Source organism: Cyprinus carpio, chromosome A20 (assembly GCF_018340385.1).
Source record: "Cyprinus carpio isolate SPL01 chromosome A20, ASM1834038v1, whole genome shotgun sequence".
NCBI classification, from domain to species: Eukaryota; Metazoa; Chordata; class Actinopteri; order Cypriniformes; family Cyprinidae; genus Cyprinus; species Cyprinus carpio.
This window is the reverse complement of record NC_056591.1, coordinates 24,111,155-24,126,378: the sequence shown is the minus strand read 5'-3', so window position 1 is coordinate 24,126,378 and position 15,224 is coordinate 24,111,155. Positions and strand designations below refer to the sequence as shown.

Here is a 15,224-nt window from a genome sequence, read left to right as displayed (position 1 = left end):
TTCTAATTTAAGTCTCTGAGGTTAAATGCATGTTCCTAGTTTGTTTCTTGGGCTACACTATTAAAGTAAGCTCCTATTACCTTTTGGAAGGTCATGCATTGAGTCCAGGCATCTGAACAAGTGGTTAATAACTTTCATAAACGTTATCCAACCTCCAGTTGCTAACCTGGGGCATGACATAAGGGTTTATCAACTGTCTAGTTAACTAGACTTTTATTTCCTTTTTTGTTTGTTTTTTTTAAACTGGGCTGAGGGCATACTGCTATACTGTCTAAGAACTAGGAGTCTTTGCTTGAGTGATGTATGGCTAAGTATTTTGTCCCATATTAGGAATTTGTGCTCTGCATATAACATCCAAGTGCAGTGAGATTTTGCTACTTAAAATCTTGGTTAATATTGGCAGTTAATGTGTAAAACCTGTGCCCAATTCTAGTTCCAGTAATGTATATTGTAGAGCAGACTGGTGGTGCTTGGAATTTTTTTTTTTTTTTTTTTTTTTTTTTTTTTTTGTAAACCACCTTTAGTTGCCGTGGGAATACAAGGAACAGCCTCCTTGAGTTTGTTTTAATGTTTTGAGTCATAAAGGCATGGAGCAATCTGCTTGGGCCGAGTTCACATTGCACAATTTTAGCCCTGATTTTCACTGACAGATTTTGTGAAATCACTGATAAATGCCCAAAATCTGAGGCAAATCAGTGCTTGTTCACACAAGTGACAATCTCACAATATGAATTATCAAACATGTGATCTGGGACAATTTAATTATGCTCAAAAACCTGCTGTGTGAAAGGAGTTCTGACTGAAAAAGACATCAGTGATGATCTACAGCCACTGAAAGCAAGATACTGGGCAGTGGGAAGTTCGGGCAGGATTTATTAGCTTCTTTTCTCGTGTGTTTGGTTGTAAAATGTAGTTTGTGGACCAGACAGAGTTGTCAGATTCTTCCTATTGTAATATCATGCAGTGCGTAACCTCCTGCTGCCAATCCAATGTGCAATGTGAACACAGCAGCAACTGAATGCTACCCTAGATAGATAGTCATTTCTGCCATATGCACATAAACTGACAGTAATCACTGATAAGCTACTACTAATATTGTAGAAACTTAATTTTCTTGTAAAGTTCCTTTGCAATGATTTGTATCGAAAAAAGCGCTATACAAATAAACTTGAATTGAATTGAATAGTTTTCTTGTAACTGATGGCAAAAAAGCTCTTTAGCTCTTGAGATATTTTATTTTTAACATTCCCATCTGAATCCATAGGCATTGAGGCCTACGGATTACTTTCCAGAACATTTTTGTTCACTGATACTGGCTGTGGAAGGATCTTCCCACGACCATCCGGAATACTGAATCCCTGACGATTTTCATGCGACAGTTGAAAACTCATCTTTCGTCAACAATTTTTTTTTTTTTTAATCTTTCACTTTCCTTAATCACTCTCTGTTCTAGCTTGTACTTATCTGTTGTGTGTTTCCCAAAAGCAACTGTAGTCACACACTCTGGCGTTACCTATAGGGTTCAATGGTTAGCTAACACTGCTTTTAGGAAACACACCGCTGAGCTATGTCTGAAATTTTGTATTATGAGCGCTTGTGTGTATTTGCCTGTTTTTGATGAATCACTTGTTGTATTCGTCAATTGTAAGTTTCTTTGTACAAAAGCATCTTCTAAATGAATAATTGTAAATGTAAAAGCATTTCTTTGCCACTCCAGACAAAGGTGATGGTGGTGAGTAAAATAGTTTCTTAGCATATTTAGCTGAATAGAGAGAAAAAAACCTTGGTGGAGCCTATCCTCTGACAAGAAACATATTAAATAAATTTGTGTTTCACTAAATCTATGAGGTGTATTATTTCCTTATGAGAGAAGGGCTAACCTGCTCCCTGGTAAATAAAATTTTGGGCTATACCGGAGGAAATTGATCTTACAATGTGTGCAGGATATTAAAATCACTTACATTACAATATAATTGACTGTACTTGAAATATATAAATGCAGCATTTAAGAATAGAGAAGCTATGTCTGGGACAGGATTCCAGTGTCACTGTAAGCTTCAGTGTAATCATGATTATGTTAAACCAACTTCGTTTTTTGAGCCAGTCTGAAGATACAGGCCTGTGGCCTGAAGCATGAAACGAGATGAACAAACTCAGAGTTGCTGAGTAAGTTTTGAGTTCGCAAACCCGATAAAGCCAACCTGGTCTAGGTCAGGTTCACTGGGCACACAAAGCTCGATATAACTGTTCTCTGTCAACTCAGAGCTTCGATCCAGAGTTTGTGGTTAACTCTGGAGCACTTGCTTGAACGTGTGACACATGCAGCAAACAGCCAATCACACGAAACATGTGGAGAGCATCAGCAAGTGTCAGCTGATTCACTTCTTGGGAGAGAGTGAGTGCTATTCACTTTTCTGCTGAAGATTAAGAGATGTCGTTATTAAAAATGTAATAAATTTAAATGTATTTACAAGGCAGGAATAAACATTTCTGCTTTAGCAAAAGTATGAGAAGGCATCAGAAAGAAAATATATGACTATGCAAAGGAATCAACTGAATTTAATTATGTATAGTTTCACACAGAGATCAAAAGAAAAACATAAGTTTAATCATTTTAAAATTAGTAAACGTGGGTCTTAACTGCAAACACACCGTGCGATGAACATGCTGAATTTCTGACACTGCCAGAAAATTATCGTAGGCCAGGGATAGGCAACTCCGGTCCTGGAGGGCCACTATCCTGCAGAGTTTAGCTTCAGCCCTCATAAAAACTCACCTGCCTGTATCTATCTAGTAATCCCTAAAACACTGATTGCCTTGTTCTTTTTTGTTTTTTTTTTTTTACTATTTCACATTTAAAAAAAGTGGCCCTCCAGGACCGAAGTTGCCTATCCCTGTCGTAGGCTATCTTTGGTTGCAAGACTGTGACAACGGCCGTCTTTGAACCTCTCTCACTGTACGACATAGGACCACTGACTAGGAGCCACGATCACAGAAATCGCCACGATTGTTTCACGATGCCAATCTTTTGTCTGGGTCAGCCGAAAATTGTGCAGTGTCTCTCGAGCTTAATGAAGAATAAAACCCACGCTGAATTCAAATGGGGAAGAACGAGGAGGATTGAGTATTATGAACCAATGAGTATCGCCCAGTTGCATGAGTTCACACTCGTTTGGAGAATCATGATTGTTAATGAAGAGGCAGGGACTATAGCTAATTAGCTGAGATCTGTAGAGTACAAAAAGACCAAAGTGCAGTATTTCAATAGTGTGGTTAACTGTTGGATGATGGCTGGAAGTTGGTGTTTGTTTCAGGTATTGGCACTGTGTGCGTTCTGTCATGCTCTTCCAAAGTTGAGTAAGTTGAGTAAACTGCCCCAGAACTCTCAAGCTCTGATGCTCCAGCAAACTGACCAGTGGTTTCAGAAGCCAGTTCAACAGACTAATCAGCAGTTTCCTCAGAAGCTTCAGATTCAGAAGCCAGTAGCGAAGGCTGAGCCTTTGGACAAATGTGCTGTAGCTGATTATGAGCAGATCCAATGTGGACAACCTGGTATCAGTAGTGCTGAATGTGAAGCTATCAACTGCTGCTTTAGTGGACAGCAGTGTTACTATGGGAAGGCAGGTAAGAGTGAGTCAGTGTTCTGCTCTCAGTTAAACTGATCCTCAGTGGCTTAACACTGCTCTTGTACCTTTGTTCCAGTGACTGTCCAGTGTATAAGAGATGGTCAGTTTGTGGTGGTGGTGGCTAGAGATGTTACACTGCCTCGACTGAGTCTGGATTAGTCAGTCTACTGGGAGGAAGTGACCCACCTTGCAGTCCTGTGGGGTCCAAACCTTCCTTTGCTGTTTCCAGTTCCCGAAACCGCATGTTGGCTCAAGAGTGATGGTGAGTAGCTGCTTCTGGTTTTCTGTATGGCCTATGATGGACTGGATGCCGGCAGTGTTGCTATTTGCAGGGCCACTGTACATTCCAAGATGTGTTTCAAATATAAAACAATCCAGAATTGTCAGAACATCAACAATCAGATTCATCTAATGAAGGATTAAACCCAGGCTGAATTCAAATGAGGAAGAACAAGGAAAACTGAGTCTTAGGCCCTGTCCACACAGAGATGCGTTTAGCTGTATACGCATAAATTTTGTATCATATAGGCATTTCATCCACACGGATCCGGCGTTTTGGGAGAGTGAAACTGATATTTTTTGAAACCAGGTCCCAGAATGGATATATTTGAAAACGCCACCCTTTCGTTTTCGTGTGGACAGTGAATCCGTATTTTTCCTGAAACGATGATGTCATCAGCCCATGTCTTGCCCCTAGTCAGACACCACTACGTCATGTAACAGCAACAAAAACATGAACAAAAACTGAATGATTGTCTTTTTTTTAACTAACATTAACACACATTAATAAATGTATTGTTCCATGTTCGTTTGTTTACTGAGCGCTAGGTTTATGCGCATAGTCCAAGTCTTCTTCTCCGTTTTTAGTGTATCTCTGTGGCAGAATTACTGTGCCACATGTTGGTCTGGCATGTATACAACATCGTTTTGTAGTTTCGTGTGGATGCAGATATTTCTTGAGATGAGAAAAAAAAAGATCAGATAGGGAAAGCTCTGGCTTCGTGTGGACAATGCCTTAAGAACAAATGAGTATCGCCCAGTTGCATGAGCTCACACTCGTTTGGAGAATCATGATTGTTAAGGAAGAGGGAGGGACTATAGCTAATTAGCTGAAATCTGTAGAGTACAAAAAGACCAAAGGGCAGCATCTCAATAGTGTGATTAGCTGTTGGACAATGGCTGGAAGTTGGTGTTTGTTTCAGGTATTGGCCCTGTGTGCTTTCTGTCATGCTCTTCCAAAGTTGAGTAAATTGAGGAAAATGCCCCAGAACCCTCAAGCGCTGATGCTCCAGCAAACTGATCAGTGGTTTCAGAAGCCAGTTCAACAGCCTAATCAGCAGTTTCCTCAGAAGTTTTCAGATTCAGAAGCCAGTAGCGAAGGCTGAGCCTTTGGACAAATGTGCTGTAGCTGATTATGAGCAGATCCAATGTGGACAGCCTGGTATCAGTAGTGCTGAATGTGAAGCTATCAACTGCTGCTTTAGTGGACAGCAGTGTTACTATGGGAAGGCAGGTAAGAGTGAGTCAGCGTTCTGCTCTGTTAAACTGATCCTCAACATTAACCTGCTCTTGTACCTTTTGTTCCAGTGACTGTCCAGTGTATAAGAGATGGTCAGTTTGTGGTGGTGGTGGCTAGAGATGTTACACTGCCTCGACTGAGTCTGGATTCAGTCAGTCTACTGGGAGGAAGTGACCCACCTTGCAGTCCTGTGGGGTCCACACCTTCCTTTGCTGTATACCAGTTCCCTGTGACCGCATGTGGCACAAGAGTGATGGTGAGTAGCTGCTTCTGGTTTTATTCTACATGGCCTATGATGGACTGGATGCCAACAGTGTTGCTCTTTGCAGGAGGACAGTGGTTATGTGGTGTATGAGAACAGAATGACCTCCTCGTATGAAGTGGGGATGGGACCATTTGGTTCAATCACAAGGGACAGCCACTTTGAGTAGGTGATCTATGCTCTTTTTAATTGTTAATCAAACATGCTATGCCTCTATCAAATGCTACAAGCTTGTGGTCTGTTGTCCAGGCTTCTCTTCCAGTGTAGGTACTCTGGCACTTCTGTGCAAGCTTTGGTTGTGGAGGTCAACACTATTCCTCCACCTCCACCAGTAGCTGCCCCTGGACCCCTCAGGGTTGAGCTTAGACTGGCCAATGGTCAATGTGTCACCAAAGGGTGTGCTGAAGGTAATTGTCCTATGTTTGCCTAAAGCATTTCTAAAATTCCAGTTCCTGTTTAATCACTGGTGTTCCTCAGGGGATGAGGCCTACACGTCCTACTACAGTGAAGCTGATTATCCCATCACAAAAGTTTTTGCGGGAGCCTGTGTATGTTGAGGTGCGCATTATGGAGAGGACCGACCCCAACATTGTCCTGATGCTTGGACGCTGCTGGGCAACTTCCACCCCCAGTTCACTCAGTCTACCCCAGTGGGACCTTCTGGTTGATGGGTGAGTGTAATATCAATATTTATCCAGCTAGTCTGGGGCTTTTCTAACCTAGTCCCTTTCAGATGCCCTTACCAGGATGACCGTTACCTGACCACACTGGTTCCAGTGACTGGATCATCTGGTCTTCAGTTCCCAACCCACTACAAGCGCTTTGTTGTGAAGATGTTCACATTTGTAGATCTGGCTTCACTGGCTCCTCTGCAGGAAACTGTATGCCACCCCCCCCCCCCCTTACTAGAACCTTTAATTTCACTCCTTTATAGGTTCTTGACTTGACCCTCTTTCCTCCCTGTCAGATCTTCATCCACTGTAGTACAGCGGTGTGCCATCCATCTTCTGGCTCCTGTGAGCAAAGCTGCGGCAGGACGAGTGAGTTCTTGCTCAAACTTGACTAGAGGAACTGAGAATTGAAGTGGCCTTCACACTTCTAACATTTCTCTTACAGGAAGGGACACTCATGTCAAGACCATCTCTAGTGAGCAGACTGTGGTTTCTAGTGGAGAAGTTACTCTGATCATGTAAATCTAGCTTTTTTTTTTTTAATAAACACTTTGAAACTCCATGATGGCTTTGTTTTGAAACTTCAGTCTTAATTTAAATGCATGTTCCCAGTTTGTTTCTTAGGCTACACTATTAAAACAAGGTTCCATTACCTTTTGTAAGGTCATGAGTCCAGGTATCTGAACAAGTGGTTAACTTTCATGAACATTATCCAACCTTTAGTTGCTAACCTGGGGCATGACACAAGGGTTTAACTTCTGTCTCGTTAATCAGATTTTTTTTTTTTTTTTTTTTTTTTTTTTTTTTTTTTTTTTTTTTTTTTTTTTTTGTTTTTTTAAACTGGGCTGAGGGCATACTGCTATATCTAAGAACTAGGAGTTTACCTGAGTGATGTATGGCTAAGTATTTTGGAATGTGTTCTGCATATAATCAAAGTGCGCACAGAAATAAACTACTAAATATTGGTTAATTTGGCAGTGTGTAACACTGTGGCCAATTCTAGTCTGAGTAATGTGTATATTGTAAAGCAGACTGGTGCCTTTTATTTTTTGTAAATACCTTCTTAAATGGTGTAAACCACCTTGGATGCTGTCTGAGTGTTGTATATGTGAGAATACAAAAACAGCCTTGAGTGTGTTATGTGGTCTTGAGTCCTAAAGGAGTGGAGAGCAATCTGCTTGGGCCAAGTTCTAATGCACAATTTTTAGCCCCGAATTTCACCCTGACTGGTTTTGCGAAATCCCTGATAAATGCCCAAAATCTGAAGCAAATCAGTGTTTGTTCACACGAGTGACAAACATGCAATGTGAATTACCAAAGATGGGTTCTGGGAGAATTTAAATATGCTCAAAATCCTGCTGTGTGAAATGAGTTCTGACTGAAAAATACATTGGTGATGACCTACAGCCATTGAGAGAACGAGGTAATGGGCAGTGGGAAGTTCAGACAGGATTTATTTGCTTATCTCTTCTCGTGTGTGTTTGGTTGTGAAACAGTTTGTGGACCAGACAGTTGTCAGAGATTCTTCCTATTGTGAAGTCATGCAGTGTGTAACCTCCTGTTGCCAATCCATTGTGCAATGTGAACACAGCAGCAACTGAATGCTACCACAGATATAGTTTTCTTTTAACTGATGGCAAGAAAGCTCTTTAGCATTTCAGAGATTTTTTTTATTTTTAACATTCCCATCTGAATCCATACGTGTTGAGGAGTCATTCACTTGTAACCCTAACAGCACAAATGGTTTTTAATGAGCCTCAAAGGGCCCAAGTCACAACCCCTTCTCTGTATCTCCCTGTGCTGGCTACCAGTTGCACTTTTGTTCACTGATCCTGGCTGGTGGAAGGATCTTTCCACAACCATCCGGAATACTGAATCCCTGACGATTTTCATGCGACAGTTGAAAACTCATCTTTCATCAACATTTGACTCCGTCCTAATTTACATTTAATCAAAAAAATCTATCTTTTTTTAATTTTCTTTTTTTTATAAATCTTTCACTTTCCTTAATCACTCTCTGTTCTAGCTTGTACTTATCTGTTGTGTGTTTCCCAAAAGCAACTATAGTCACACACTGTGTCGTTATCTATAGGGTTCAATGGTTAGCTAACAATGCTTTTAGGAAACGCACCCCTGAGCTATGTCTGAAACTTTGTATTTTGAGCACTTGTGTGTATTTGCCTGTTTATGATGAATTGATCTTACAATGTGTGCAGGATCTTAAAAGCACTTACATTATAATATAATTGACTGTACTTGAATTATTATAATGCAGCATTTAAGAATAGAGCAGCTATGTCTGGGACAGGATTCCAGTGTCACTCAAAGCTTCAGTGTAATCATGATTATGTTAAACCAACTTTCTTTTGAGCCAGTCTGAAGATACAGGCCTGTAGCATGAAACGAAATGAACAAACTCAGAGTTGCTGAGTAAGTTTTGAGTTGACAAAGCCAGATAAAGCCAACCTGAGTCCTGTACCATGAAGACGGATTAGCTGACTAGCCAGGTAAGTTTCAGTTTAGTTTGCACCAATCCTGGGTTATAGGAACCATTAAAGTGACTTGGCTTTTAGCGGAATTCATTGCCATCGTAACTTACACTCCATGGTTAACCTGGGGCCTGTACCATGATGGTAGCTGAACAAATCCAGAGTTACAGGCTTAGTTTAGAGTTGACAAAACCAAACCACTCCAATCCGGCTTTGTTGGTACCATGCTGCTGATCATCAACTTTCTTTGTCAACTCAGGCTTTGATCCTGAGTTTTTTAAGGAACGTGTGCTGTGCACATGAATGTGTGACATCACTGGCGAACAGCCAATCAAGATCCTTGCAACACAAAGCAAGTTTGATTTACTTCTCGCGAGAGACCCAGCAACATTAAAAACTAAATGTTAAAGGTTTTGCTAAAGGTTAAGAGATGGAAGAATCTGACCAATTTAATAGCTATTGAGAGAACGAGGTACTGGGCAGCGGGAAGTTTGGACAGGATTAATTTGCTTATCTCTTCTCGTGTGTTTGGTTGTGAAACGTAATTTGTGGACCAGAGAGTTGTCAGAGATTCTTCCTATTGTGAAGTCATGCAGTGCGTAACCTCCTGTTGCCAATCCATTGTGCAATGTGAACACAGCAGCAACTGAATGCTAGCACAGATAGATAGTTTTCTTTTAACTGATGGCAAGAAAGCTCTTTAGCATTTCAGAGATTTTTTTATTTTAACATTCCCATCTGAATCCATACGTGTTGAGTAGTCTCTCACTTGCAACCCTAACAGCACAAATGGTCTTCAATAAGCCTTAGAGGGCCCAAGTCATAATGATTCTCAATTATTTATATTCAACTTCTAATATTTGTACAGGCTTTACATATTTTTTTTTTCAATGTAGTAATTAACAATTCATATTTCAAATTTAATTTTATATTTGAACAGATTTGTTACGTGACAGCATTAATTGAAGTTTTTTAAGGGTTAAGATCATGTTATCTACATGTCCTGAGCTCCATCAAGCCACTCCCATAATAGCTGTCAACACTCAAATTAATGCACGACTCTACATTATCTGTGTGTAAGACTCTAATACAATATATATACAGTATATATATATTTAATTTAATTTAATTGTGAAGCTTAAATTTAATTGTCACTTCATATAATGATAAAATGAATATATTATATGAATTATAAACAATTACAATTAATATAATACAAATATAATGAATAAGTAGCTGCAAAAATTAGGCAATTTTGTCTCTAAAATTCTTTGACAGTGAACTGCTTTAATTTGGAGTGAGAAATATGGGGGAGTGGCTTCACTGCATCAGATATGACACTTTGCTCACAGCTGATTGGTCCAGTTTGGGTTTGTGATCTCTAAACCAGAATAAACCTGCTCGGGAGCAGGGTAGCTGTGTAGTGTAAGTTACTATGGTAACGAAGCTTGCTCAAAACCAATCCACCTTCCTGAGCCCGAAAACTCAATGTTTGCTCAAACTAAACGTGAACTTACCTGGGTAAAAACTGAAACCGGCTTCGTGCTACAGGCCACTTTAAATTTGAAACCGGCTTCGTGCTACAGGCCACTAGACTGCTACCTCCACACACTCGGTTATTAGATTCATCTAATGAAGGATTAAACCCAGGCTGAATTCAAATGAGGAAGAACAAGGAAAACTGAGTCTCCACACGGAGACGCGTTTCGCTGTATTCGCATAAATTTTATGTCGTATAGGCATTTCATCCACACGGATCCGGCGTTTTGGGAGAGTGAAACCGATATTTTTTGAAACCGGGTTACAGAGTTGATATATTTGAAAACGCCACCCTTGCGTTTTCGTGTGGACAGTGAATCCGTATTTTTCCTGAAACGATGATGTCATCAGCCCATGTCTCGCCCCTAGTCAGACACCACTACGTCATGTAACAGCAACAAAAACATGAACAAAAACTGAATGATTGTCTTTTTATTAACTAACATTAACACAGATTAATAAATGTATTGTTCCATGTTCGTTTGTTAACTGCTCGCAAGGTTTATGCGCATAGTCCAAGTCTTCTTCTGCGTTTTTAGTGTATCTCTGTGGCAGAATTACTGTGCCACATGTTGGTCTGGCATGTATACAACATCGTTTTGTAGTTTTGTGTGGACGGAGATATTTCTTGAGATGAGAAATAAAATGATCGGATAGGGAAAGCTCTGGCTTCGTGTGGACAATGCCTTAAGAACAAATGAGTATCGCCCAGTTGCATGAGCTCACACTCGTTTGGAGAATCATGATTGTTAATGAAGAGGGAGGGACTATAGCTAATTAGCTGAGATCTGTAGATTACAAAAAGACCAAAGGGTAGCATCTCAATAGTGTGATTAGCTGTTGGACAATGGCTGGAAGTTGGTGTTTGTTTCAGGTATTGGCACTGTGTGCTTTCTGTCATGCTCTTCCTAAGTTGAGTAAACTGCCCCAGAACCCTCAAGCTCTGATGCTCCAGCAAACTGCCCAGCGGTTACAGAAGCTAGTTCAACAGCCTAATCAGCAGTTTCCTCAGAAGCTTCAGATTCAGAAGCCAGTAGCGAAGGCTGAGCCTTTGGACAAATGTGCTGTAGCTGATTATGAGCAGATCCAATGTGGACAGCCTGGTATCAGTAGTGCTGAATGTGAAGCTATCAACTGCTGCTTTAGTGGACAGCAGTGTTACTATGGGAAGGCAGGTAAGAGTGAGTCAGTGTTCTGCTCTCAGTTAAACTGATCCTCAACATTAACCTGCTCTTGTACCTCTGTTCCAGTGACTGTCCAGTGTATAAGAGATGGTCAGTTTGTGTGGTAGTGGTGGCTAGAGATGTTACACTGCCTCGACTGAGTCTGGATTCAGTCAGTCTACTGGGAGGAAGTGACCCACCTTGCAGTCCTGTGGGGTCCACACCTTCATTTGCTGTATACCAGTTCCCTGTGACCGCATGTGGCACAAGAGTGATGGTGAGTAGCTGCCTTTGGTTTTATTCTGCATGGCCTATGATGGACTGGATGCCAACAGTGTTGCTCTTTGCAGGAGGACAGTGGTTATGTGGTGTATGAGAACAGAATGACCTCCTCGTATGAAGTGGGGATGGGACCATTTGGTTCCATCACAAGGGACAGCCACTTTGAGTAGGTGATCTATGCTGTTCTTAATCGTTGTTCTGACAAATGTTACAAGCTCATGGTCTGTTGTCCAGGCTTCTCTTCCAGTGTAGGTACTCTGGCACTTCTGTGCAAGCTCTGGTTGTGGAGGTCAACACTATTCCTCCACCTCCACCAGTAGCTGCTCCTGGACCCCTCAGGGTTGAGCTTAGACTGGCCAATGGCCAATGTGTCACCAAAGGGTGTGCTGAAGGTAACTGTCCTATGTTTGCCTAAAGCTCTTCTAAAATTCCAGTTCCTGTTTAATCACTGGTGTTCCTCAGGGGATGAGGCCTACACGTCCTACTACAGTGATGCTGATTATCCCATCACAAAAGTCCTGCGGGAGCCTCTGTATGTTGAAGTGCACATTATGGAGAGGACTGACCCCAACATTGTCCTGATGCTTGGACGCTGCTGGGCAACTTCCACCCCCAGTCCACTCAGTCTACCCCAGTGGGACCTTCTGGTTGATGGGTGAGTGTAATACCAATGTTTATCCAGCTAGTCTGGGGCTTTTCTAACCTCCTTCCTTTCAGATGCCCTTACCAGGATGACCATTACCTGACCACACTGGTTCCAGTGACTGGATCTTCTGGTCTTCAGTTTCCAACCCACTACAAGCGCTTTATTGTGAAGATGTTCACATTTGTAGATCCAGCATCACTGGCTCCTCTGCAGGAAACTGTATGCCCCCCCTTTACTAGAACCTTTAATTTCACTCCTTATAGATCCTATGACTTGACCCTCTTTCCTCCCTGTCAGATCTTCATCCACTGTAGTACAGCGGTGTGCCATCCATCTTCTGGTTCCTGTGAGCAAAGCTGCGGCAGGACGAGTGAGTTCTTGCTCTAACTTGACTAGAGGAACAGAAATTAAGTGGCCTTCACACTTCTAACATTTCTCTTACAGGAAGGGACACTCATGTCAAGACCATCTCCAGTGTGCAGACTGTGGTTTCTAGTGGAGAAGTTACTCTGATCATGTAAATCTAGATAAACTTTTAATAAACTTTGGGAAGCACCAAGATAACTGTCTATTGCTATTTGACACTGCAGAATCTGAAGTTGTGTGCTTGTTCCCAGTTTTTCTTGGGCCAAATTATTTAAGAAAGATTCCACTTTCATGACCTTTATCCAAACTTCATTTGTTAACAATGGGTACAACAAGGTATCAGATTAAGGGTTAAGATTACCTTCAGCCTGGATAATGGGGGAATTTAGTTTTTTGGGCTGAGAACATGTGCAGGGTGTGGCAATACTATGAGTCTGGGTTTACTTGAGTGTGTGGCCAAGTATGGTGTCCCATATTTTGAACTTCTGCTCTGCATTTAACAAGTGCACACAATTGAGTAAAATTACTTATTAAAATTGGCCATTAATGAGTTAAACTGTGTCCAATTCTTTATCTTTTTCCAGCTTGTCCCAGTAATGTATATCGTAGAGCAGACTGGTGCTTTTTGGCTGTTTCATTCTTAAATGGTGAGAACAAGCGGTTCCCAATTCCTGTCCTCATGCCCCCCCCCCACACACACACACACACTTCTATTTGACTGTATGTGATGTGAATGGACATCACAGGATATTCCACGCTGATTAAAGTTCAAAGCAATTGTATGATCCATTCAAAGGGCATTAAAGTGTGAGACGTAAATTTAAATAGTATTTATTTAGAGGTATATGTCACATTTTTCTAGTAAGTTTCATGGGGGGAGATGCTGTGCAGTGCAAATCTGTGAATGTTCTGAAGTGAAGAAAACTTTAACAGATTTTAACAATTTGAGCAATGAACACTGTGTAGGGATCATAACGATCGGAAAACAGTTCATACACTGAGCTCACTTCTAACGTGCTCGTTATCTGATCAGGTGTGTTAACTAAAGCAGAGTTCAGACTGCACGATTTTCAAAGTAGTCGGGTCACTGTTCTTTTCACACTGCATGACTATCTTGGCCAGCATTCAGTTGCTGCTGTGTTCACACTGCACGATGGATCGGCGACAGAAGGTTTCACACTGCATGACTTTACAATAGGAAGAATTGTTGACAACTCTGTCTGGCACGCAAACTATGTTTCACAACCAAACACGCGAGATATGACCAGGAAACAACGCGATATCAAGCGTGCAAGACCGGAGTTCTCACGTGAGACGGGGATTATTATTAAAAATGTTAGCCCGCAAGAAGCTTGCCATACGAATTGCCTGTGTGCTGATTTGCAGTGAAAACAAGAAAAAGAAAAGAAGCCATGTTTGCTGATTTTGTGGTCTATAACTCCTCCCCGAACTCCCCGCTGCTCTGTATCTTGCTCTCTAATTGGCTGTCGGTCATCGCCGATGTAGTTTTCAGTCAGAACACTTTTCACACAGCATGATTTTGAATCCCTGACAGGTCCAGATATTTAGCATGCCAAATATCTCACGATTCAAAATCATGCTGTGTGAAAAGTGTTCTGACTGAAAACTACATCAGCGATGACCGACAGCCAATTAGAGAGCAAGATACAGAGCAGCGGGGAGTTCGGGGAGGAGATATAGACCACAAAATCAGCAAGCATGGCTTCTTTTCTTTTTCTTGTTTTTGCTGCAAATCAGCGCACAGGCAATTCGTATTTCCACTCACTCTTCCGAGTCTACATCCCCTCCAGAAGCCTAAGATCTACAACTCCTCATGGTGCCATCACAGAAAGGCACAAAATCACTTTCCAGAATGTTTTTGTTCACTGATCCTGGCTGGTAGAAGGATCTTTCCACGACCATCCCAAATATTGAATCCCTGACGATTTTCATGCGACAGTTGAAAACTCATCTTTCATCAACATTTGACTCTGTCCTAATTTACATTTAATCAAAAAAATCTTTGACTTTAATCACTACTTGTTTTAGCTTGCACTAATCAGGGGTGCATTTCCCAAAAGCAACTATGGTTGCATGTTCAGTTTTACCTATTGGGTTCAGTGGAACTAATGACCATAGTTAGCTAACAATGCTTTTGGGAAACACACCGCTGAGCTATGTCTGAAACTTTGTATTATGAGCACTTCCTGTGTGTATTTGCCTCTTTATGATGAATCACTTGTTGTATTCGTCATTTGTAATTCTTTTGCACAAAATCATCTTTTAAATGAATAATTGTAAATATAAATGTAACAGCTTTTCTTTCCCACTCCATACAAAAAGGTGATGGTGGCAAATAAACTAGTTTCATAGCATGTTTAGCTGAATAGAGAGAAAAACCTTGGTGGAGCCAATCCTCCTCTGACAAGAAACATATTACAGTAAATATGTATTTCACTAAATTTATGAGGTGTATTATTTCCTTATGAGTGAAGGGCTAACCTGCACCCTGGTAAATAAAATTTTGGGTTATACCGAAGGATACTAATCTTACAATGTGTGCAGGATATTAAAATCATGTATGCTATAATATTAGTGACTATTTTAATTATTCAAATCAGCATTTACGAATAGAGCAGCTATGGCTGGGACAGGATTCAA

General features: G+C 41.1%; 1 protein-coding gene and 2 pseudogenes across 1 annotated transcript; all 3 read left to right on the top strand.

Annotated features, from left to right (window-relative positions):
* The first annotated feature begins 3,358 nt into the window (after positions 1-3,358).
* LOC122149036 (zona pellucida sperm-binding protein 4-like) lies at positions 3,359-3,833 on the top strand. The gene is made up of 2 exons (XM_042778207.1): positions 3,359-3,624; positions 3,703-3,833. The coding sequence occupies exons 1-2, from the start codon at positions 3,396-3,398 to the stop codon at positions 3,783-3,785; spliced, it is 312 nt and encodes a 103-aa protein (XP_042634141.1). The 5' UTR covers positions 3,359-3,395; the 3' UTR covers positions 3,786-3,833.
* A 976-nt stretch (positions 3,834-4,809) lies between these two features.
* On the top strand, positions 4,810-6,640 carry LOC109113296 (annotated as a pseudogene).
* Positions 6,641-10,924: 4,284 nt separating this feature from the next.
* Positions 10,925-12,756, top strand: LOC109113295 (annotated as a pseudogene).
* Positions 12,757-15,224: the final 2,468 nt, after the last annotated feature.

What these genes read in the sequence shown, in the direction of transcription:
- LOC122149036 (XM_042778207.1), top strand. Translation starts at nt 3,396, where the DNA reads ATGCTCCAGCAAACTGACCAGTGGTTTCAGAAGCCAGTTCAACAGACT. An exon ending in GTGTTACTATGGGAAGGCAG is followed by an intron (nt 3,625 to 3,702) that starts GTAAGAGTGAGT and finishes CCTTTGTTCCAG; the next exon opens with TGACTGTCCAGTGTATAAGA.